Source organism: Rhamphochromis sp. 'chilingali', assembly GCF_963969265.1.
Source record: "Rhamphochromis sp. 'chilingali' genome assembly, chromosome: 2".
In the NCBI taxonomy this organism is placed as follows: domain Eukaryota; kingdom Metazoa; phylum Chordata; class Actinopteri; order Cichliformes; family Cichlidae; genus Rhamphochromis; species Rhamphochromis sp. 'chilingali'.
In genome coordinates, this window is record NC_137930.1 from 55,861,360 (window position 1) to 55,886,225 (window position 24,866).

Here is a 24,866-nt window from a genome sequence, read left to right on the forward strand (position 1 = left end):
TTGTGACATCCGAGCCTATAGGTGGCAGTGTGCCGAGTTTGTCAACCAGTAAAACACAAACAAGGAAGAGAACAGGAACCAAACAAATCCACCTGAGTAATGATAGAGAGGGTGTTACATTTCCAAGTTATTTAGCATGATTAACTAACGTTAAATTTGGCTTTTCCGTCTTTAGGTTTCAGGCGCTAACAGGTGAGTGCAGTTCTCGCTTGCTAACTGCTCGTAAAGTAAAATGACCGTGGCTGTGATGTTAGCATTTAGCTTTAACATGTTTGTGCGTTGAAACGATTTACCTATACCCTGCTTCTTTTTTAAGGGTTACTTTCATCTATAATAACTAAGTGTGGGTCCTAGTGCTTTTTATTTTACAGCTTTTTTTTAAATTTTACAGTTTTTCCTTTGTTGTTTTTGTCGTTTTCCCCAAATTAAAAATAAAATAAATACAGTAGTGGGTGTACAGGCTAGTAGATTCAGTTTCGGACGAATTATTTAGGAGGAGAAGTACAGAAAAAGTACAAAAATATTTAAATATGGTTAAGACCAATTTAACCTGTGTCGTAATAATAATAATAATAATAATAATAATACATTTTATTTGAAAGCGCCTTTCAGAACACTCAAGGACACTGTACACAGCAGAACACTAAAAGCAAGCAGTTTACACAATCATAAAAGCACAAGACATAAAACAAATTTAAAATAGCAGAGTGGAGAGGTTATGTGGGATAAGCTATTTTGAACAAGTGAGTTTTGAGTTGGGACTTAAAGAGAGAGAAGGAAGTGATATTTCTTAAATCAGGAGGTAGGGAATTCCAGAGTCGAGGAGCAGAGCAAGCCCTGCTCCCCATGGTGGCAAGACGGGGAGAGGGGACAGAGAAAGAGAAGAAGATCTAAGACACAGAGATGGGGTGGTGATCTGAACCAGATCAGAGAGATATGCAGGAGAGAGATGATGAATAGCCATAGATGTGTACAAGAGTATTTTGAAATTGATACGATATTTGACTGGGAGCCAATGAAGCTGCTGCAGCTTAGTAGTAGTATGATCATGAATAACTATTATTGCTTTGAATATTTTGTTTGTTATTTGTTTGAGTTTTTTTGTAGAACATTAAATCATTTTTTTGTAACCCAGAGAAAAGGTGTATAGAAATAAAACTGTAAAAAAGTTAAACAGAAGGTAGAAGAAGCATGAACGTTGGAAGCAAAACTATACTTTAGTATTAAAGTGGATGAAATGTCAATTTAACTAATCCATAAATCACAAAATTAAGATTATTTATCAATCTTTGCACATTATAAATATTATAGCATGTAGAGATGTTCTTCTAAAAATCAGATGATGTGCTAGAAACATCTTGTTCTGTTACCATTTCAGTGAGTAATGGCCTTGGAAAAGTTTGTGTCAAAGACACTCGAGCTTCTGCAGGAGGAGCGGGAGGCTGAGATAGAGGAGACCAGGTATGTAATGTCACATCTGCACTGTCAAACGGTCACACTGCAGAATTTAGTTTGCTGAACTGTGCGACATAAAGATGTTTTTATTATTTGTATTTAAATTGTTTTCAGAGAGATTAAGGTGTGGTTTTAAAAAATGGATTTGTTTCTAAACACAGAGATTTCTCCTGAAAATAATCTAAAACCAAATGTTGTTATCAACAGTTGTCACTCGTGATTTCCCTTTTTTGTGCCCTCAGGGTATGGCAGGAGAACATTTCTCTCAAGGATCTTCAAAACAAAGGTGTTTGCCTGCTGAAACTGCAGATAGGAAGTCAGTCCACAGGCCTCTACGGCCGCACAGTCGTCATCTTGGAGCCAAGAAAGCATCTTGGGTTCTCATCTCTGCCAAGCAACAGCTTCGGACCTGGTGAGATTGACGTCTGTTTTTACTTTATGAGGCAGAGTGTTCAGCTTTGAGGCCCTTTTCCTTTTATGATGAGGCTTAAAATTTTCTTTTTTGATAAAGCTTATAGTTAAGGCTGGATCAGGTGACCATGAATCCTCACTTAGTTATCCTGTAACAAGACTAGGCTCTCTTCAACACCAACAAGTCGCAGCAGATGGCTGCCCCTTCCTGAGCCTGGTTCTGTCAGAGGTGTCTTCCTATTAAAAGCTTTGCTTTCCCACTTTTGTCAAGTGCTTGCTCATAGGGGGTTGTCTCTCCATTATTATAGAGATTTACCTCACAATATAAAGCACCTTTAGAAATGGTTGTTCTGATTTGCACTATATAAATAAAATGTAATTAAATTATGTTTATATTACAGTGAGGTATGTGTCTGTCTTTGCAGGTGATATAGTTGGCTTGTATGACACTACTGGATGCACTGCAGCCTCACAGATCAGTACTGGGATTGTGACAAGGGTCGGCCAAGCATCTGTAAATGTGGCCTTTGATGATTTAAAGGATGGCCACAGTTTAGATTCAGATGCACTTTACAACCTTTTAAAGTTAGCAAACGACGTCACTTACAAACGAATGAAACGGTGAGGAATATCTGTAACCAAAAATACCTCGGTGCATGTGAATCAGTACACTTTTGAAACTTAACCCATGGGGTTTCTGCTTGCAGTGCTTTGAATACATTAAATGGATACAACAATGGACCAGCTTCCAATTTAATAAGTGTCCTCTTTGGAGACACAAAACCTACTTCTCAGTCACAACCAAGTGAGTAAATATTAGCTCCTGTTTTAATTAAAAGATTGTTTAGAAATCTAAGTTTCCATATGCATATATAACATTCAGCGCATTGGTGTTTGCCTCTGTTTTATTTCATCAGATAAGGTTGAATTCTTTAACTCAAACTTGGATGACTCCCAAAGAGAAGCTGTATCCTTCGCTCTGTCACAGAGAGAGCTTGCAGTGATTCATGGGCCTCCGGGCACTGGGAAGACCACCACTGTGGTGGAAATCATCCTGCAAGCTGTCAAACAGGGGCAAAAGGTGCAAAAATGTGAATTTGTTAGTGTATAAAGAAGAATGTTATCAATGCCACAACTCTAGTCTAGACAGGATCACTTTGGCTCTTGTGACTGTGCAGATCCTGTGCTGTGCTCCTTCAAATGTGGCGGTGGATAATTTAGTGGAGAGGTTAGCCCAGGGCAAAGCCAAGGTCCTGAGGCTGGGTCACCCAGCCAGGCTACTGGAGTCCATACAGAAACATTCACTGGATGCCATCCTGGCTCAGAGTGACAACGCAAACATCATCGCTGAGATCCGGAAGGACATTGATAAAGCATTTGTGAGTATTATAGTGTGGTGTCCCGCTAACATGTCATTTTAGTGCCGTCTCAAATGATTTGTGATGTTGTGATTGTTCCAAGACGGGAATGAAAAAGGAGAAAGGAGAACGGGGGAACATGAAACGAGAAATAGGAGAGCTGAGAAAAGAGCTGAAAAGCAGAGAGGCAGCAGCCATCGCCCAGATCCTTAAAAGTGCTGACGTTGTGTTATCAACCAACACAGGTGAGTAATGGCCCGATGACAGTGTCATTCAGATGCTGGAGTAATGATGAAAGGTAATCGGAGAGCGCTTGTCTGCGTGTGTGCAGGTGCCTGCGATGACGGGCCTCTGAAGTTCCTGCCAGCTGAACATTTTGACTGGGTGGTGATAGACGAGTGTGCTCAGGCACTGGAGAGCAGCTGCTGGATCGCCCTGCTTAGAGCGCGCAAGTGCATCCTGGCTGGAGACTACAAGCAGTTACCACCTACCATTAAATCACAAATGTAAAAAATTCAAGTTTGGGTTTTTTATGCATTCATAATATTCAGCATTTGATATCTATACCGTTGTGACTTTTTTTCCTCAAGTCCCAGAAGTTTTTAACCTTAAAATACACGATGTAGCATTTATCTGTTGCCAGTATGTAAATGAATTGTAACATAACCTGAACAATGAGACATTCACCGCCTGCTTTTATTAAGCCTCTGGAGTTAAAAGTGGAGGACAAAATCCAAAGGATGTCACTAGAAATAGTTTTTAGAATTTTAATTTTTCCTTTAAAAAGCACTTTTGACACATTTTCTGAAGCATTCAGATTTCTGATTATAAAAACAACAAGCTTGGTTAAAGGATAGGTTTCATAGTTTTCCAGTCTGTTGCTTTTTAAAACACCGAAACAGGTTTTTCTAGCTCTAATCAGCTCTTCTGTGTGTACTGGTGGTTCAGAGATCTCATCCTAATGCACTTTTAATCCCAGTATCAAATCAGTTATAGAAAGAAGTCATCGATGCTCCATCCATTTTTTTCCACTTTTCCAATTCAGGGTTGTGCAGGGCGGTAACCTATTCCAGTTGTCACAGGGCGAGAGGCAGGGTACAGCAGGGATCTCTCCTGGTATTCTGGCTTTCTCCCACAGTCCAAAGATGTGCAGTTAGTGGGGTTGGGTTAAATGTGTATTCTAAATTGGCCGTTGATGTGAATGCGAATGAGGCTGGTTTTCAGAAATTAAAATGTAAATCTCTAAAATTTTTATGTTGTTCTGTTGCATACAGGGCTGCATCAAAAGGCTTATCTCTGAGTCTTATGGAGAGACTTATCCAGATGTACGGGGACTCGGTGGTTCGTATGCTGACAGTTCAGTACCGCATGAACAGTGCCATTATGCAGTGGGCCTCCAAGGAGATGTACCATGGAAGACTGACCGCTCACAGCTCTGTGGAGGGACATTTACTGAAGTGAGACTCAATGTACTATTTTAAAGCATCTCATATTTGAGTTCTGGTGACGGATGAATCTTTGGATTCATTTAAAAATGTCGCTCAAAACAGAGATCTAGCAGGAGTCGCATGCGTTGAAGAGACCAGCACGCCGCTGCTTCTTATTGACACAGCAGGGTGTGGTCTGAGTGAAATGGAGGTCGCAGATGAGCAGTCCAAAGGCAACACAGGTTATTCTTTTTTAATTTTAGCTTGTAAACAAGCCATCTATGTTTACTGCTTGTGTGGTATGACAGTTTAACAGCGTGTGATGTGTTTCCTCAGGTGAGGTCGACATCGTCGATCTGCACATAAAAGCTCTGACTGAAGCTGGAGTTAAAGCTAAAGACATAGCTGTTATTGCTCCATACAATCTACAAGTAAGTCACAGAAATGAGACTGGCAGCACTGAAAGTAACTGATTGGTTTCAAAATTCCAGGGAGAATTATTAAAAAATTTTTCCTGAAGGTCAGATCATCATAGCACAGTGATTAGGGAAATGCAAAAAGGATGTAAAGACTAGTATAAAGAATGACTTAGCTTTTAAGTAACTTAATGCATTACTTTAAAGAAAAGTGATATTTGTATTACATTGCTTAAAAAAATAAAAAATAAATAATTCCCCCAACAGAGAAGAAATACCTCCAACGTGCACAAACATTTGACCACAGTGTGCAATAAATTTGCATGTATGTATGTAAAAACATCTTTCCCTTTGATAAAAATAAACACCCGAAGCTTTATCATTTAAATGGTACATGGTAAACACACTGGTACTTATATAATGTCGTTCTACTTAATTTTGAGCACTCAAAGCCTTTTCTAAGTCTCATTCAGCCAATCACACACATTCATACAGTTCTTTTATCTAACATTCACACACTCACACTGCAATTGGTGGCAACTCGGGCTCACAGACATTCCGTCATTCCGACCTTCTAATTGGTAGACATTCCGTTATACCACTTAAACCACAGCTGCCAAGGAAAATCGATATAACAGTGCTGTTTTGAATATAACAACCGTTTTTCTCTCCGTACAGGTCGATCTTCTACGTCAAAAACTTTCTGCAAAGCATCCAGAGCTCGAGATAAAATCAGTGGATGGATTTCAGGGCAGGGAAAAAGAGGCTGTCGTGTTGTCGTTAGTTCGATCCAACAGAAAAGGTAATTCATGACATTCCTTTTAATTCTGTCACAGAATTGCAGATGTTAGCTGCATTAAACATAAACAACAGGCTATCACAATTTTTTTTTTTCCCACTGATTCCATTTATTTTAGGTGAAGTTGGATTTCTAGCAGAGGACAGAAGGATAAATGTTGCCGTTACGCGTGCAAGACGACACATCGCTGTCGTGTGTGACACTCAAACCGTTCAGAATCACGGTTTTCTGAAATCCCTGATTGATCACATGACTGAGTTTGGTGAGGTCAGAACAGCGTTCGAGTACATTCAAGACATCGTACCACAAAATTACACCCGTGACCACAAAGATGCGAAAACAGCCTCTTCCAGCACCTCCACATCTACCAAACACAAGGTCAAGGATCAGCCCTCCAGTAAAGCAAAGCCAGGACAGAAAAAATCTGCTGGTGGTAGCAGCAGCAAGGAAAATGCAGCTGGTTCAGAGAAGCAAACAAAGTCTAGCACATCAGCAGAGCAAGAGCAGAGTAAGGGCAGACGCGCTGAGATCAGAGAGCAGGTGGAAAGGTTTATGAAGGACTTAAACCAGAGTGAGCTACAGTTTCCGTCATCGTTTAACTCTCATGACCGGCTGCTGGTCCATGAGATCGCTGAGGAGCTGGGCCTCATTCATGAGAGCAAAGGAGAGGGAAGTGAGAGGTGTATCACTGTCTCCAGACCCCCAGTGTCAAAACCAGCCAAAGAGGAAGCACGAGCAGCAACGGAAGAGGAAGAGGAAACGATCCCAGATTCAAAAAGTGAGCCATCGTCTCAACCCCCCTTAGACCTGAAAAGTTTACATTTAGAGAGGATGAAGAGGGAGCAGAAGAAAAGGGAAGAAAACGCTCAACAAAAAAAGCAACAGAACAACATTCATCCAGTTCAAGGCCACTCATCAAAAAAAGCAAAAGGTTTGCATCAGAAGAGTCTAAACAAAGCATTTAAAGGTGTTTTCTTACCCATCAGCTTTCTAACAGCTTAACTCTGCATCATGTTTCAACCCCAGGAAAAAATCGAACCAAGGCTGGGGCCTGCGACATCGCTGCTGCCTCTGCTCCAGATGACGACTTCGACACACTCATCAGTAGTGTCATGAAGGCCGACAGTGTTTGTAGTTTTGTCAAGTGCAAAGCATCTGTGCTAACACTCGGGCAGCTCTGCCTGTTCTGTAACAGGCAGTATTGTCTCAGTCATCATATACCAGAGGTAAGAGGCACGCCTCAACTGAGTAGTATGTTTGACGTGTAGGTTAACAGGTAACACCTGCCAAGCATCTGTGGAATTTATGTTTTTTTTATGTGAAAGTCTGATTGACGTCTTGCAAATACTTTTCAGGTTCACGGTTGTGGAGATAAAGCCAAGTCTCATGCTCGAATGAGGATAAGTAAAGAGGGTGTTCTTTATGCTGGGAGTGGGAAGAAAGACAAATCTATGGACCACAATAAGAAGGCCTATCTGCAAAGAAAATTGGACTCTAAGCTAAAAGACATGGCGTCACAGAGGAAGCCAAAAAACAAAGAGAAGGATGGTTAATGGTTAACTTGACACTAAATTTAAATAAATCTAAAGACTTCGTTCTGAGAAAGCTAAAAGAGTGTTTGAAATTTTTTATTTTCTTGCTCTTTGGACCTCAGTTTGATACAGTAAAGTACAATTTCCTGCTGAAAAACTCTTATTTAAATAAATAATTTTAATTACAAAACATTTTCATTGTGTTTCAGTCACAATATTTATTGCATACATTACTAGTACTGTTATGACACGTAATGGAGCCTGCCTTTTAACTCTACAGAAATGGGAAGCTATTCTACTTTCACTTTGATTATCTGGGGACAGATTGTCAATGGACTCGCGTTTTGCACATCCTTACACAATCCGGGGGGAAAGTAGGGGAAAACCTTCTCAGTAAATTTGTCTTTGAATGTGTGGATCTTTGTAGAATCTGCAGCATTGATGAAAACGACTTTTCCCCTGTCATAGTCCAGCTCGACTGTAATCCTGTTGAGCTTCTCCTTCATTGGGAGCTTGGAGCGAGGTGTGGTCTGTGCCCACAGTGAGTCTCCATTGCTCAAGCCAATTACCCAGAAACCCTCAGCAGGGCTGAGGAAGATGGTATTCTTTCTTTGGATGGAGTCTAGAGCCACTCCGATGTACCAGTCTTTGCCTTGGCCCACATCTAGAGTCCAGCTGTGCTTTCCAGATGTAAAACCAGTGGCTCCCAGCACAGAAATACGGCTGACAAGGCGTTCGGGATTGTTGGGTAGGAGCTTCTTGCTGCTGTATTGCACACAGGACAGTTCTTCAGAGTAAGTTGAAATGGGCAGTGTTTGGATCCAAAACAACAGGAACTGGAAACCATAAAATTCAGTTAGTTGAAAATATGATAGATTTAGAGTAAAATCTTTTTCTTTAACCCACCACATCTGACAATGTCTTCCACCTTCTTCCAAATGTGAAAACTTAAGTGATCCCAGATGCTTTGCAGAGTTTATCAGGATATCTCTGATGACCTCTGGCTCTCCAATTTTCCACTGAAGCCTGAAACATGTTAAGTTGTTACAGCATTCTCTCATGGAAAGGATCAATGCTGATTTTAACAGATAGTGGGTTATGCTTACATTTTCTTTGTCTTCTTGTAGTCCTTAAGTTGAAGAGAGAATGTGAAAGAGAGTACATTATGAAATCATGTGTGAAATAGAGTTGCACATCTGGAAACGGCTGAAAGTATTAAACCTGTACAGTAATTCAAAGACACACATATGTGCACTACCGTTCAAAAGTTTCAGTTTTGTATTGCAATTCAAGTCGTTCAACTCCAATGAATAGCTTGAAATGGTACAAAGGTAAGCGGTGAACTGCCAGAGGCTAAAAAAAGATAAGGTTACCCAAAACTAAAAAATAATGTACATTTTAAATGTATACAAAAAGGCCTTTTTTTCTTTCTTTTTTAGGAAACACAAAATGGTTTAACAATTTAAAGCTGTTCTGCAGTAATAGAGGTTGATCAAGCCTTGAAAGTTGGTGCTGTTATTTCCTACAAGTGTTCCAACTTTTCTGGATTACTTACAACCCCCTCTGTCTGTGAGCAGACCATGGAAGCTAACTATGGCATCAGAATAAAACAAAGAGGCTTGCCTGGGCCGTGAAACACCACTGCCATCAAGTAGGCAAAAGGATGGTTCCACAGTGTTTGCTCTAGGTAAATCAATGTGTTCCAGGACTCGTGTGTGATTGGTTACTGGGAGACCCGTGCCAATCCTCACTTATGCAGAATGAAGTGTGCCAGACCACACGGACGATTGGCTGCCCCGGGATCCCATGATGCTCCAAGAGGCAATCAGTGGCTGATCGTACCCACCTGTGGCTACAAAAGGCTGGAGGTCCTTCACTCAGTGGCGGCTGCTTAGGACTGAACATGCAGTTTGCCCTTCATGCCTCCCTCGTCGATCTTTGTTGACCTTATTCATATTGCTGACCTTTGTCGAACCTTGGTGCATGCTTTAAACCTAGCCTGATTAGAGTTTTGAGCTGCTAGCTGGCTGTGAGTAGGATTGCGTGAAGCTGGCTTGCCTTAGTTAAAACCCTAGCTTTTATTTTGTGTGCGGCCAGCCTGCCTTAGTTACCCTTTAACTTTTACTCGTGACTGTTCTTTCTTTATGTAATAATTGTCTGCCCAGTGGTCTGTTGCACAGCCCTGTCGGTTTTCTGTTTAAAGTTTGGAATTAAAACCTTTTGCTTTACTCAGTTTTGTGTTGGGGGGCTCGTGTATGTTACTCCCTCCCTGACGCCTAGCAGAGGGGGTCGTAACACGCTCATTGACTAACAACTTGTCAATCACAAACTGTTACTTCCTTTCTGACAAACAGTATAACCAAGATGTATGATATTAACTCCTTTTTAAAATTTAATATGACCCTAAATATGTAACTGAGACCATGAACTCAACAGGAAAGTGTTAACAGTGGTAAAGGTAGAAAACGATATTTCTATAGACTTCAATGGGTCCCGAAGTCTTTTTGCAATCACAGGGATCACCCCCTGGTGGCCATTAAAAAGAACGCAGGCACATTGAAGTCGGCCCCACTTGTCAGACGCTACATGTGTCTTTAAAACTGACCATACTGATTAACCAATACAGCATACTAACATTTTACATCCAGACTATGGAAAATAGGTCTGTGAGAAATGCTTGTCTGACATTTTATGTTTTAATCCAAACTAATCCAAGTTTGAATCCAAGAAATCTAAGAAATACGAAATTTCAAATTTAATAAATAAAGTTGGTAAACATTTTATGCAAAATATGATTTTGGTTAATATTCAGTAATTTTCTTGTTTGCATGTATACTAACTAAATACTTTTAATTTTACTGTTTTGTATGCTGTGTGTTATATTGATGTTCATTATCACCTGGGCGTCCTGTTTAGCCATTTTCACTGTTTACTTGACTGTTTTTAGGAAAAATAACTTAGAAGTTAATATAAATAAAAACAGCTTGTAAATAATGATAGTAAATGCACCTGTAGAAGCTGTACATCCTGTGCTTTGAGAGCTGTTTCAATATCATTGATGGTGGAGGAGAGTGTGTTGATCTGCTCTTCAATGTTTTCCAGCTTCATACACATGATTTGAGTCTTAGTTTCCTCCTCCTGTTTCAGTGCCTGCAATCTGGTGTTTTCCTCCTCCTTAAGGAACTGGTGGAGCTTCTTAAACTCTTCCTTGATTCCTGTCTCAGTTTCACATGCCTGCGTCTGTAATTTTAAAGAATGTGGGGTTTTTTTTAAGCTAGTAAATGGAAGGAATGTTTGTCATGCTGGGGATTTTTTCGTCAGAAGCAACATTAAAAAGCCCCAGTAAAAGTCAGCATTGTTTCACGAAACGCAAAACCATTTACCTGGATATGGGTTTTTATTTCCTCCCATTGTTCCTTTGTGTTGATTAGTACTTTGAGTTTTTTCTTTAAGGACTCGAGGCTGGCTGAGATTTCTGTCTGAAATGTACGAAGAAGAATTTTAAAATATAGCATTTCTGTGTAGTTCCTGATAATCAGTTTTCTTTGTGGTTTTGTTTAATATCACATTGAATTAAAATTGTTAATTATTTGAGTCATATTGGGTGCACTCATTTCACTATTTTCTTACATTTTACAGACATAAGAATAATGAGAATTCGTGGAACAAATGACACATTACGTGATGATGGAAGTCATTAATTAAAGATCTGTTTCTTACATTGTGATGTAAGTCTACCAACAACTTCATCCCAGTATTAGTTTTTTTAAATGTATATTTTTACAAACCTTTTTCTGTTCAGCTGCTTCTTCTACTGGGCAGCAGACATGGACTTTGTGCTCTTTCGATTGTTGGCAGACAAGACAGACAAGCTCTTCATCATTGTGACAAAAACTATTCCGCTTCTGGTTGTGGAGAAAACATTTGTCTTGATTAGTTGTGGACATAACTGAGATCCTTTCTGTTTCCAGTTAAATAATCACACTCTGCAAACAGTGGTGCACTTCCCTGGCTGAAGGCTCAGGTGTTTCTGTCAAGTGATGTTCTTTGATTCAGGTATTGTGACAGTAGGCGGTACAACTGGGAATATTTACAGCTTCCTGTAGAAGTTGGCCAACTAGTATAACTGGGTAATCATGCAAGTCATCCAGACATAACCAAAGATGATATAGATGCAGAAGTTGACTAATGTCCTCGATACATGCTTAAAAATAAAAAAGTTCTCAGAAACTTTACGTTCATTTCCTTTATTTTAATAATGTGCCTGTTCTGTTTGAGTTTAAAATCATGAATGAGAAATGGCTGAATTAATCTTACTGATGTATCAGCTACTGATAACCATTGCAGCTCGTGTTCCGATTATTTATCTTGTTCCCCATTTCATCTACTGACTGCAAAAATATAGAGCCTGCACCATGAACATGGCTGCTTTATAATAACATAATAAACAATTTTAACAAGTTTATATAAAAATGTATTTCTAAATGTTGAGCATACCCGAGAGATATAATCTCTCCAGCGTGTCCTGGGTCTGCCCCGGGGCCTCCTCCCGGTGGGACATGCCCGGAAAACCTCGCCCAGGAGGCATCCTTGTCAGATGCTCAAACCACCTCAGCTGGCTCCTTTCAATGTGGAGGAGCAGCGGCTCTACTCTGAGCCCCTCCCGAATGGCCGAACGTCTCACCCTATCTCTAAGGGAGAGGCCGGCCACCCTTCGGAGGAAACCCATTTCCGCCGCTTGTATCCGCGATCTCGTTCTTTCGGTCACGACCCACAGCTGGGCACCTTACATCAAGATGCAGACATGCAGTGATGTTTGTCTGCAAAGTTGAGTAATATGACTAGTTGTGGTCCAGGATCTTTGACTACTTTTGATTTCATCTCTACGTTTCACCTTTAAAGAATATTTATCCTCCTTGTTTGGTATCATTCATTTTTTAAGCACAACCTCACGTTTTTCATTTTGACATACTATATTAACACAATTGATCTAAATTCAGACAAAAAACATAAAATCAGCGTAGAAAAAAGTTATATTTTTTACTGTAACAAACACAAACATGTTTAGCGAATCATTGTCATAACTTGAAATGCAAATATAATTGCAAATTTGTAAAGCTTCGACACACTAGGAGACTCTCCAACTACTACAATAACAGGACTACTACAATATTCTTTCCAAAGAGGTGTTTTTCCTCCCCACAGTTGCCAAGTGCTTCCTCATAGGGGATCATCAGATTGCTGGCCTTGTCTCTAACACCTTACAGTATTAGAGACAGGCAGCTGTTGTTTGCATTTGAAGCCATATAAATAAACTTGAATTCAAAATTAAATGAATGGATTTTATTGATTTTTACCTTCACGGAAATCCTTTTACTTCAGTTTTGTGTTGTGCTGCAATAATAGTTTGTCAGTTAATCATCCTGCCCCTGGCATGTCTGACTCCACACAGAAAAGCCTCAGGCTTTTAAACCGGAAACGTTTACGGTGATGTCACAGAACAACACACCTGCAGCCCACACATAAGATAACCTTTTTCCACTATTCAGGAATTGACAGCACTAATAAGAGTGTCTGAGTGCTTACCAGCATGGCTTAGTTTCCTAATATGTGTTGTCACAGAAATGTCATTAACCTTTACACTAGATGCCAGCTATTTCATGTTGTTTGTTGGTTTCTTCTACATATGGAAGTATCCTTGGGTAAGATACTGAAGCTTTACTTTTCCAACCTCTTGCACAGTTAGATGAATAAAACATTTTATTTTAAAATCTAAAAATGGTTTTTATTTTTACCTGTCCTTGCCTGTCATAGTGTGTGCTAGAAATACTTGAAAAGGGAAACTATAAATATTCAGAGAGAGAACCTGTCTCGCTTCTTGTTTTCTCCATCTCCCTTTGATAAAGGATTAAAGTTATTTTGTTTTTTTCGTTGTTTCAGTTTTTTATGTAGTTATTTGAATTTTGTTGGGCGGTGAAAGAAAAAAAGCTTAGATCCTTTAATTAAGAAGTACTAGCAAACACAGGAAACATACAAACATCTGCAGCCATGGAGTTGCACTGCTTTTAAAAGTTGATCTGTATGTGAGGATGGGAAGAACAGACACAGAAACCACATCCTCAAGAATGAACAATAAACTGACCTCATCATAGGGATTAATACAGTTCTATACTATTCTAATCTAATGTTTTTTATTATTAACCTTTGTCACTATGTTTGAAAATGAAGCTAAAATATCACTTTGCCTGAAAACATGTCTCTGTTTTTTCCCATAGTTATACCTATGCCACATACAAAAGAAAAACAGTGTCTGAGTTCCACTCCTCAGACAGTTGTTTCCTCCTGAATTCCATGTGTAAAGCATTGATTTATCAGTCAGCGTAGCCTGTTAAATAAAATGTAGCCTCTGACTATTCTACTTGTACTTTTATTACCTGGGGACAGATTTTCAGTTTGCTTGATTTTTTTTTGTCTTCACACAATCCGGGGGAAAAGTAGGGGAAAACCTTCTCAGTAAATTTGTCTTTGAATGTGTGGATCTTTGTAGAATCTGCAGCATTAATGAAAACGACTTTTCCCTTCTCATAGTCCAGCTCGACTGTAATCCTGTTGGGCTTCTCCTTCATTGGGAGCTTGGAGCGAGGTGTGGTCTGTGCCCACAGTGAGTCTCCATTGCTCAAGCCAATTACCCAGAAACCCTCAGCAGGGCTGAGGAAGATGGTATTCTTTCTTTGGATGGAGTCTAGAGCCACTCCGATGTACCAGTCTTTGCCTTGGCCCACATCTACAGTCCAGCTGTGCTTTCCAGATGTAAAACCAGTGGCTCCCAGCACAGAAACACGGTTGATGAGGCGTTCGGGATTGTTGGGTAGGAGCTTCTTGCTGCTGTATTGCACACAGGATAGTTCTTCAGAGAACTCTAGGTTGGACTGGGCAGTGTTTGGATCCAAAACAACAGGAACTGGAAACCGTAAAATTCAGTTAGTTGAAAATATGATAGAATTTAGAGTAAACTTGAATTTTTTCTTTAACCCACCACATCTGACAATGTCTTCCACCTTCTTCCAAATGTGAAAACTAAGCGATCCCAGATGCTTTGCAGAGTTTATCAGGATATCTCTGATTACCTCTGGCTCTCCAATGCTGCACTGGAGCCTGAAACATGTTAAAATTGTTACAGCATTCTCTCATGGAAAGGGTTGATGCTGATTTTGGTAGATAGTGGGTTATGCTTACATTTTCTTTGTCTTCTTGTAGTCCTTAAGTTGAAGAGAGAATGTGAAAGAGAGTACATTAAGGACATGCTGCATTACAAAATCACATATGCAGTACAGCTGTATTATCGGAAATTATTGACTGAAAGGTAACAAACATGTACAATAATTCAAAACTACACATACTGTATATGTACAAACGATAAATTGCGCTATGATGGCAGGTGTCATCAACCTCCTAACCCTAAATTTAAGACATACACAGTGAAAACTGTGACAGATGCATCGACAGGAAACTCAGATACAGACAATGAGACAGGAGGTGCCGACATATGGTGATACACTGCATTACAACAGCAACTATTACAACTAGAAACAGAGAGGAACGATTCTGAATAATTCTGAACAATTGAACTTGTCTGGAAAACTTTATGCTATGCTTGATACTAATGATCATAATAATTAGATGACAGTTTGCTGAAATTTAACTCTGTAGCGCCACCATTAGGCCGAACTTCAGTGTGTCCAATACTGTTTATGATCGAACAGCCTTCTAAACTATAATATTCACATCAGTTTGATTTATACAGTTTTGTATCAATTGGGAACATGCAAAACATAATACAACGAACCACCTAATTTGCTCAGATTGTACTGTGGATTAATATAGTGGCCAGCATCCATTCATCCATTTTCCACCCACCAGGCAAGCATTTTGACAGGATGGGAAAGTAGATTGGCAACTTTACTCTTATGCCAAATCTTCCACACCACTCTCCCCTCACTCATAAACAAGATTCCAAGATGCTTAAATTCCTATACTTGAAGCAGTAACTCTTCCATACCCTTCAAAGTCCTCCACAAACCTCTAGACTACTTAAGCAAACTCCCACCGACCCTCCAATATGTTCAGGAGGACAAAAAGTTAATCTAGTGCTAAATTGCCTGAAACTCCATTGTTCCCCCTGAATCTGAGGATCAACTGATGTGCCTTCCCAGGGAGGCTGAGAAGTCTGATTTCTTCGAAGCTGGAAAACACTTTTGATTGACCTTCTTGAAAAGGTCAATCAAAACCCCAGTTGGCCAATCCAGAGGCACTGTACTCAACTTCCTTGCAATGCTACGAAGACATGTCAGCCACCGCAGAGTCACAATATCCAGAGCTTTGAATTCATCCTCGGTGGCCCTACCACCCAAGAGTTATTTAACTACCTCAGTGACCTCCCCCTCAGTGACGGTGTTATATTAGGAGTGTGGCTGCTAAGTGATAGGTGGATGCGTGCACAGGTAGCTGTAGCCAAAAGCTGTGGTTTTAAATGAACACGATTTAGACTCTAAACAAAAAGCTTCAAAAGGTGACTTCATGATAAATGCATTATGCCATGGTTAATCTTTTGTATGCAGCCTTTCCTCTTAAACAAAATACAATAACAGGAAAAAGTTACTGTCGGGACTGTGCACAGCGAAGCTTCATAGAAATGTTTATTTGCCATATATAACATCCGATGTTTCTCTACTACTACTGTGTTGTTTTTCATATTTAATGTGTTGTTGTTGTTGTTTTAATTAAATAATTTTTACTTGACTGTTTTTATGACAAATAATCTAGAAGTTATTATAAATAAATGCAGTCTGTAAATAATGACAGTAAATGTACCTGTAAAAGCTGTATATCCTGTGCTTTGAGGGCTTTTTCAATATCACTGATGGTGGAGGAGAGTGTGTTGATCTGGTCGCTGATGTTTTCCAGCTTCTTACGCATGATTTGAGTTTTGGTTTCCTCCTCCAGTTTGAGCGCCTTCAGCCTTGTGTTTTCCTCGTCCTGAAGCAACTGGTGGAACTTTTTAAACTCCTCCTTGATTGCTGTCTCATTTTCATATGCTTGCGTCTGCAAGTTCAGGAATGTGGGTTTTTTTAATGCCAGTAAAGAGAAAGAATTGTTGTCACGCAGAGGGATTTTTCAATCTAAGCTGGAGGCAAAATAAAGTTGCATGCTTGGAGTCGTGGTCAAAATGCTAGAGGCACTGGAAATGTTTTTTACCTTGATATAGGTTTTAGTTTCCTCCCATTTCTCCTTTGTATTCTTCAGTATTTCGAGTTTATTCTGTAAAGACTCAAGGCTGGCTGATATTTCTGCCTGAAATTCAAGAAGAAATTAAACATTCAGAGCTCAAACAAACAGCTGATTAGTCTTGTTCATCAGTTCCGGCCTCCTAAGATTCTTTCTATTAAAATTTAACAAATAGACAATATAACTGACTTTCTTCTACTGTGTTGTGGTGGAAGTATTTCTATTTTCACAAACCTTTTTCTGTTCGGCTGCTTCTTCTACTGGGCTGCATTCGTGGACTTTATGCTCTTTTGAAACTTGGCAGACAAGACAGATGAGCTCTCCGTCGTTGTGACAAAAAATCTTCAACATCTCGTTGTGTTGACAACATTTGTTTTGACTGCTGGTCATTATAAGCACTTTGTGTTCCTTTGCGACATTGTGCAGTGCCAGATTAATAGGAGGTCTCTTGGTGTCAGACACGATGCCACAGACGGGACACTCTCGCAATCCTTTCCACTCCCAGTAGTTAAACAGGCAAACTCTGCAAATGTTGTGGCCACATTTTAAAAGAACTGGAAGGCAATAAATGTCCGTGCATTGAGGGCAAGTTATGTCTTCTTCAGGAACCGTCGTTTTCGCAGCCATCAGGTTGAAGGGTTTCTATCGAGTGAGTTTACAAGAAAACTTCCTTTAAATTTCAAGGCATTGTGACTGTAGGCGGTTTCAGTAAAAGATGGCCAACTGGTATTTCTGGTTAATCGTGCAAGTCATCCAGAATTCCCTGAAGCTGTGGTAGTGGGTCAGAAAAATTATTTTGTTGCCAAATTACCAAACAAAAATACAAAAATACAGTCGTCACCTTCAAGAGTGTTTTTATTTACCATCATGTTAAACACAAGAAGGACATTTGACTAAATGCATAAACTTACTAACAATGCATCGTAGTCAAACTCTTACAGTCAGTTTCTCAGACATGGATTAACCCTCATCCGAGACAGAAAGAAAGTTTTAGTGAAGGTCTCCATGATCCAGGCTCAATCCATGTCTGGACAGCTGAGACATTATCGAATAAATCATGTTTATATCATGACGTCTAGAAAAACATAACAAATCTACATGTATTTAAATGTTGTGGTATTACTGCATTAATCCGCAAAGGCAAAAACAGAGGTAGTTTAAATTGTTAAAAGACGAGTGGCGGCTGCACTGTCAGTAAAGTTGTTTTTTTTATACTACAGACAAGACAACAAGAATAACCGGCAGATAATATATGTGCATTACAGCGAGTGAGCTACAGGTAAACAGTGAATCAGCATTATTTTGAATGCAGAGAGCTCAAATAAGATTCAGATGCCATTTAAAAGCAAGGTCAAATGGTGCTCTTATAATCAGAGATATAAGTGCTTGTTCAGAAACACTTGTGTAAATGTATTGCTCTCACTTTTCTCTATCTCCAATGTGCACTTAAAGTATTTCAAAAGGCTCCTGTCATTTGTCAACACAAAATCAGATCTTTATCTCCTTATCACTATGCTGTTGAATTTATCAGTGTGTCCCTTTAACGGCCACGGGAGTACTTTAAAGCTATCTACAAGCACAATCTCAACAGGAACTTTAGTGAAAGGAGTTTTAGCTTTTGAGAAAAAGTGGCTTTACGTGAGAAACCTCAGTCTATGACAGCTCTTTCCATAGCGTTCCTTAGAAATGATTTATAGGGGATACGAATAATAAAAGCCACTAAATAAGAAAGAAAGAAAGAAATACTTATGCAGTCACATGGGTGCATATTTTGAAGTATCTAAACTTTTTTTTCTGCATCGTAAATAAAATAAAAAAAACATGCAACCCCTCACTGACATGATATCTCAGTTAAAGTGGCTTCGCTAAAATACCTTTCCAAGTAAATATTTTAAATATACAGAGATTTCACCATTTCACAAATACAATACATTAAAATACACTGAACGCATTTGCCCCCAAATAACTGTGTGTAAGTGTGTGATTGGTCAAAGATCCTTTCCCCGTAGGGTTTTCTTCTCAAAACGTTTTGAACAGGTGAAAACAGGTGTGCACACGGGTGTCCACTGTTCATAGACATAAACTACACCTTTATTGGCTGCTATTTCCAAGCACAATGTGCGCTGCTTGCTACACAACAACATTCAACATTTCGTATTTACTGCTGTTTACACTTAGCTAGATTAATGTGATGGTGTTGGGTTTAGTATGTTGCTCTGTTTTTGTTTGTTTTTTTGCTTATTTTCTCTTCTTTCTCTTTTTAAGTGCCCTCTCTCACTGTCCCTCTTCCCTTCCGTTTTTCTTTTCCTTCATCTTTCTTTCTCCGTTTCCTATCCCTCAGTCATGTCTGTCCCGTCTGTAACAACTGAAAATATAATAAAATAAATAATAACAACAAAGGTCGATCAAATGGACCAATACGACAAGGCCATGATGATCCATTTGGCAAAGTAAATCCATTGGGTATCCTTGTTGGTCTTCAGGCAACAATTCTGACGGCTAAAGAACCAAATGGGACAGGCAAAGAAAAAAAACCCAAAAAAACCGTTTTGAATTAATGAATGTGAAACATTCCCAGCAATGAAAGGAAAAAGGAAACTGGCTGGCTCCTGGATTTCTGTGAATAAGGACAGAAGAAAACAGTTGCATGTACCTGTTTTGTAAAGACATACTAGTTTTTGAATGGTTAAGAGATTTTAGTTCGTTTCAGGACTTACAAAACACGTCAAATAAATCAAACTTTTAAAAGAAATTAACATGAGAATAGTATGTACACAGGTTTCAGTAATAAATATGGCTCAACTGTTGTGCTGTAAAAAGTCAGCATTGAATCTTTGAATCTGAACAAAAAGTCACGACACTAAGTCTGGGGAGATGTAATTTCGTCTCACTTTGTACTAAGCAATTCCAGTGTATAAAATAACAATCACACTATGTTGTAAATGTTCTTTTTACGGTCGGTCTCCTGTTTAAATGCTGCAACAGACGGCCAGTCATCAGAGACCATGTAGGCTCTTCAGCTTATCTCGAATTGCAACACTTCCATCGGTTATACCTCCTTTGTCAGCTTCAGACTGTTGTCTAAGAAAGATGGATGCCTTGATCGTGTCTTCTGAGCAACATGCTTCGACATTCTGGATTCAGTTCAGCATCCTCTGCTCAGAGCAATGAAACACTCCTCAGCACCTCCTAAGGCTACCTGCGTCTCTCAGATCAGTCAGGAGCCTGTGAGGCACCATGCCGTGTCTGCAGATCCAACGCTCAAACGCAGCCTCGCAATCACACAAATCCCGGCTTCATGGAGGACTTGAAGCATTTAGGACAACCTTTTGTCCCATTTGTCTGGAGACACCTGAAAGACAAAGAAATATGGGAAATACACTCTTTAAACTACATCTAGATTTGGTTATGAGAACAATTTATAGGTGAAGAAAATCCGAATCACAATCGGCACTTTGTTGTTTCTGCAAAGTTGTGATGCATGCCCAATCGAGTAGGATCAGTGGCAAAACATTTCATCATTCGTCCAAGTGCCTCGTTTTTCTCCCACTGAAAACACTGCATTTCTCCAATGTAATGTAACTAATACCAGGCGAGATTTGAACAGACACCCACTTGAGATGGAAAATGTGGGAACAGGGTAAGGCCTGCAGCTTTTGGTCCCTGTCCCCGATGGACTCTCCACACATGCCGCAGTAGAGCTCCAGCTCCTCGACACACTGGAGGAACTTCACCACCTGCTCTCTGACCTCATTCAGCTGCCCCCTGCTCCGGTAAATCCCTTCACTCAAGCAGTGAACCTTCAGTGTGCACAGCTTGTATAAGAGAAAGAATCACAATGTCATTGCTTTAAAGTTTAAAAGCATGAGAAACTAGTGCTTAAAATCTTCAGGTGTCTTGTTTTGTTTAACCAACAGTCATCTTTACAACTACGACTGAAAGAAAACAAATCTAGAATGAGAAATGGCTAAACTATCCCTGCAGCTCTTTTCCTGTTCAGTTACCTTGTTTCCCATTCCATCCGCCAATTCCTGTGCTCGCTGCAAAGAATCAAGAGCCTGGAACATGAACAGGAACAGGAACACTTTATAAATACCAGATAATTATTTTGAGTACAAATAAAACATTGTGTCCCTTTACTGTCAGAATTTATATTTGTGTAAACTGTAGGGCACCTTGTCAAATTCTTTCTGCAGAAGCCAGCACTTTGCCACTCCCAGATGGACGTGTGCTTGCCCAAGACGGTTTCCTATCTCAGTCATAATACCCAGCGCAGACTCATAACGAGGGAATGCTTTCTGAACATATGAAGAGAAAAAAACCCAAAAAGGTAAATGCACAGACTAGTTGTAGATGACCAGTTTTGAAATTTTACATTAATGTGAATGCAATATTGGTACTGTACATCAACATCATGTCTGCAGCGATGAATGTCTGCAAAGTTTAGCAAGCACAGAGCCTGAAGAGGCCGGTCACCATGCTGCAGGGCAATCTTCATGGACTCCTGTTGAAGCAAAAGACAGATTAGTTATTGGTACAAAGTAAAGAGCAGACATTAGAAGAGTCCTACCTCCATCATGTAACACCAACACCCTGAACTAAATTGAAACTCTAAGCTGCATCCTCTCAACTGCAGTTACACAGATTTATTTGTATCGCAGTGTGCATTTAAAGAGAGATGTGATAGAATAAATATGAGCCGTTGTCCGTGGTATCCTGAGTATGTCCGGATGCATAAACTGTTGGGTTAAATGTGATAAATCTGAAATGCATCCTGCTGTCTTGTTACTATACTTCTACACTCAGAGGCAATGAAATCGAGTTATCTTTCACCCCCCCAGTACATAATTAGAACAGAGCAAAGACTAAATCCACCCTCTTCATTAACACTTTAAACCGAGCCTCTCTGAGCATATTTTTGTCAGGGTCTAAGGCCTCGTACAAAAGAACAACTGCCACTTGCACCTGTCGGCAGCGCAGCATCTACTGTCTCTGCAGCTCCAACTTCAGAGCAATCAAAGGCACGGGGGTTGGGTCAGCAAGATGGCGAGGAAGGCTCTGAGTTATGTAAGTTTGTCTCTGAGGACAGTAATGATGTGTTATAAAACAATACCTCACAGCACTCCATGGCATCTGGCAGGCGCTCCAGTTTCCTGTAGGCTACAGACATGTGGTACTGGCTCATGGCTCGATACTTGAGGCTCCAGCCTTTGCCGTAGTCATTGACAAGCTCGGCCGCTTTGCAGGGGAAGAACAGGGCTTTCTCAAAGTCCTGTAGGCACATGTGAATGACCACTTAGGTGACACCAGAAAAGGGCGCCACATCTTTTTAGATACTACTAGCATTAGCATTTTGGTTTTTAATCTTCTTAACAAGAGCACTCAGACAATATTAAATCGCGTTGCGATGCAGGATGTAATATTTTTTTGTGTCATAAAATAACGTGACACATGAGTGCATTCTTCAAGCAGAACTTCATCACTATCCCATTGAAACCAATCCTCTCTGGGAAGCCAGAGGATTACATATACAAATCTCAGATGTCAAGGGTACTACAAAAAAGAAAAAAACACACACCAGCCGGCCAACTCACTCAGCTCTTGTTTTACAATGCCCAGCACTACACAGGCTAAGCATTGATGATGTTGGCTCAGATGTTCTGCAGTGTTGTCATACTCTGTGAATACGCTGGCAAAATCATTGATTGTGGAATCACACGTGCAGTCCAGTGAATGTTTTACTCAAATAACACAGCGGAGACGTTTGGAACAGCCAAAGTATGTACGATTTTTACATTTATTTATCGGTAATCGCTCATTTTTATTGAAACTGAGCAAAATGTAATGATGGGAAAACAAGAATCGCTTGTCAGAAAAACAGCTTTTTGAGTACCTTAAGCTGGACGTAGATATTTCCCAGACTGCAGCAGACTCTGCACTCCAGCATCTTGTCGTCGTTGTTGTGTGCATAGCGCAGGGCTTTCTCGTAGCTCTCCAGGGCCTTCTGGAAGACACTGAGACCCAGGAAGGCATTGCCCATGCTAAGACATACCTGGCCATTGAGTTGCAGGCTGACAGTGGTGCCCTGCATGTTTAAGCAGGTCTTACAGTATGAGACTGTTTTCTGGAAGTCGCACAGCTTCTCGTTGCTGCGTGCCAAGTTCAGGTAGCCCTCCGTCAGGTAGTCTGGGTCCTCCATTTCTCTGGCTGTGTCAATTTGTTCAAGGGCATACTGCAGATAGAGTAAGAGGATAAATGTTGCAGGGAACAGGCATAGTCTTCAACTTCACGCAGATTCAAAGACTTTTTAATTCGTTAAATTCATTCAGACATAAGACCCCTACTTTTTTACAGTTCTCATTAAAGCCGAGTTAGTGAGAGCGGGCGCTGCTTCAGGAAGGATGATTATGTCAACAAGACACCCCACACTCATACTTAGGTTGCAGAGCACTTATTTACTCCGCATCATGTGGAAGCCACAAATTAACCCATGCTTCTCAAGTTCGCTGTGGTTGGAAGAAGGTAACCTTTGACCTCTTCTCATGAAATAATCAATGACACATTGCGGAAATGTTACAATGCTACAACTGTGTAAACGGTGGCACTTCACAGCTGACATGATGACATTTAAAATTATGAGATATTCAGTGACATTTAGTAACTGGAACAGGAACTGCACACACACGCCTACTGCTGTTTGCATTAAGAAAAATGTAATCGCACAGTATGCAAAATGTGAATAATGTCTTAACATTAGTAATATAAATAAAGCGTGGCTGTTTAGTCCTGGAATATGAGTCATACAAGTATGAGCTACGGTTATTGAGGTAGATTTTTTTACTCCTTTACAGAAATGCTAGATATACTATACCATTATACGTGGCTCGCTGTGGTTTTGATAGCCTACCTTTAGCATGTCTTTGTACTTTCCCATTTCTGAGTGAGCTGTGATCAGGCACCCCAGCACTCGAAACTTTCCTCCGGGATCTGAGGTCTTTTCCAACACTTTTGTCCACACATGCAGAGCTTTGTCTGTCTGATTGGACTGATACAACTTTAGACCCTTCTCTATCTGCTGCTTGGTTTGGTCCTGGCCCATCTCTGGTGCAAGGTGCCTCATAAAAATATTCATTCGTTTAGGCCATGCAATTTCAGTGAGGCAGCAAGAAAATAGATCCTTGCCATGAACAGTACAACTCCAAAGAAGATCCCCTGAAGATGATCCCTCTGAGAGGTTTGTGCCAGAAGGCCCACAGGATCCCGCTCTATCAGCTCCGGCTGTGCTGAGATGGAAAGGAAACTGGATCCACCAAAATGAGAAGGCGACACACCAAGACCATTATTACCAAACGGTTTACGGAGAGCTGAAGGGCCAAGCAAATATCCTCCCCATTTAACCGAGCCACGTTTCCCCTTCACCATTAAGCATTTGCAAAATTCTCTCTCAGATTTCCTTTCGAAACACGTCAAAGAAAAATGTTTCCCAAGCAGTGTGATAGCAGTGGTATCCCAGAATATCTAGTCCCTCCACACCCACCGAAAGGAATTCTCAGCACCCCGGTGTCCAACCCGCCCCCCTCCGCTTTCCTCCTACTGCTGGCGCTACAGCAGATGGCCCTGTCACTCTAGACCATGTGTCCCTTCAGGAATTATGTTCTGCCCTCAGCAAACCGTCCCAAGGTCACTACAGCTCCTAGCAATCTACCTTTACACTAAACATTACTCAAGGACTAACTACACGAGTGACATCACAAACTTCTGTAGACTTAAAAGCACTCATCTGCAAAAACATCCGACCAGATCCTCACATGGGCGGCGGTGAACTGTGACACCGTTTCGCGAGCAGCTTATATCCAGACATTCAAACTGCGCCCGTCTTACTGGTGCTCTTAGCTTCAATTCCTATTGCGAGTCCTTATGGAGACTCATATGTGGCCCCAGAAACCCCCACCCCTCATCAACTGATGCTTAGAATAGTTCACAAAGTCTGACATGTTACTGGGCTTGGGTTTCAGCTGCATAGCCTCCTGCAAAACATCAATGGGATCAAAGTTTTGGCGTCTGTGTGGTTGCTTTCTCTCCTTCGATGCCCCTTTTATCTCACAAGGACATAAACAGATAAATGTTAATTAAGTACTTTTTCTTTTTTCAGGAAAAGTTTTCCAGACCTACACAGGCACAAT

General features: G+C 40.4%; 2 protein-coding genes and 1 pseudogene across 4 annotated transcripts; 1 reads left to right on the top strand and 2 right to left on the bottom strand.

Annotated features, from left to right (window-relative positions):
* Positions 1 to 54: 54 nt before the first annotated feature.
* Positions 55 to 7,591, top strand: ighmbp2 (immunoglobulin mu DNA binding protein 2). Of its 2 annotated transcripts, XM_080864282.1 has the most exons (16): positions 55 to 192; positions 1,379 to 1,461; positions 1,698 to 1,867; positions 2,292 to 2,487; positions 2,574 to 2,671; positions 2,784 to 2,947; positions 3,045 to 3,245; positions 3,328 to 3,469; positions 3,556 to 3,730; positions 4,499 to 4,681; positions 4,775 to 4,893; positions 4,988 to 5,082; positions 5,746 to 5,869; positions 5,985 to 6,797; positions 6,893 to 7,092; positions 7,222 to 7,591. In XM_080864282.1, exons 2-16 carry the CDS (start codon positions 1,385 to 1,387, stop codon positions 7,417 to 7,419), a joined length of 2,955 nt encoding a protein of 984 aa, XP_080720408.1. In that variant the 5' UTR covers positions 55 to 192; positions 1,379 to 1,384; the 3' UTR covers positions 7,420 to 7,591. The 2 variants fall into 2 exon arrangements, with proteins under 2 accessions (XP_080720408.1, XP_080720409.1); XM_080864283.1 differs by lacking the exons at positions 55 to 192; positions 1,379 to 1,461; positions 1,698 to 1,867; positions 2,292 to 2,487 and having other exon boundaries at positions 2,750 to 3,245.
* Positions 7,592 to 7,665: 74 nt separating this feature from the next.
* On the bottom strand, positions 7,666 to 17,319 carry LOC308384603 (E3 ubiquitin-protein ligase TRIM39-like; annotated as a pseudogene). The gene is made up of 12 exons (XR_013974772.1): positions 16,918 to 17,319; positions 16,654 to 16,749; positions 16,270 to 16,500; positions 14,635 to 14,657; positions 14,435 to 14,553; positions 13,810 to 14,359; positions 13,194 to 13,227; positions 11,187 to 11,363; positions 10,782 to 10,877; positions 10,376 to 10,638; positions 8,327 to 8,424; positions 7,666 to 8,234 (listed from the first exon to the last, which is right to left on the bottom strand). The product of XR_013974772.1 is annotated as an E3 ubiquitin-protein ligase TRIM39-like (transcript).
* Positions 17,320 to 19,358: 2,039 nt separating this feature from the next.
* On the bottom strand, positions 19,359 to 24,589 carry rapsn (receptor-associated protein of the synapse, 43kD). Its single transcript, XM_080864585.1, has 8 exons — positions 23,591 to 24,589; positions 22,577 to 22,915; positions 21,797 to 21,955; positions 21,089 to 21,187; positions 20,859 to 20,981; positions 20,688 to 20,741; positions 20,299 to 20,498; positions 19,359 to 20,035 (listed from the first exon to the last, which is right to left on the bottom strand). Exons 1-8 carry the CDS (start codon positions 23,813 to 23,815, stop codon positions 19,963 to 19,965), a joined length of 1,272 nt encoding a protein of 423 aa, XP_080720711.1. The 5' UTR covers positions 23,816 to 24,589; the 3' UTR covers positions 19,359 to 19,962.
* Between the last annotated feature and the right edge of the window lie 277 nt (positions 24,590 to 24,866).

What these genes read in the sequence shown, in the direction of transcription:
- ighmbp2 (XM_080864282.1), top strand. Translation starts at nt 1,385, where the DNA reads ATGGCCTTGGAAAAGTTTGTGTCAAAGACACTCGAGCTTCTGCAGGAG. An exon ending in AGTTCGATCCAACAGAAAAG is followed by an intron (nt 5,870 to 5,984) that starts GTAATTCATGAC and finishes CATTTATTTTAG; the next exon opens with GTGAAGTTGGATTTCTAGCA. An exon ending in CTCATCAAAAAAAGCAAAAG is followed by an intron (nt 6,798 to 6,892) that starts GTTTGCATCAGA and finishes TTTCAACCCCAG; the next exon opens with GAAAAAATCGAACCAAGGCT.
- rapsn (XM_080864585.1), bottom strand. Translation starts at nt 23,815, where the DNA reads ATGAATATTTTTATGAGGCACCTTGCACCAGAGATGGGCCAGGACCAA. An exon ending in TGCAGAAAGAATTTGACAAG is followed by an intron (nt 20,742 to 20,858) that starts GTGCCCTACAGT and finishes TTCATGTTCCAG; the next exon opens with GCTCTTGATTCTTTGCAGCG. An exon ending in CGGATGGAATGGGAAACAAG is followed by an intron (nt 20,499 to 20,687) that starts GTAACTGAACAG and finishes CTCTTATACAAG; the next exon opens with CTGTGCACACTGAAGGTTCA.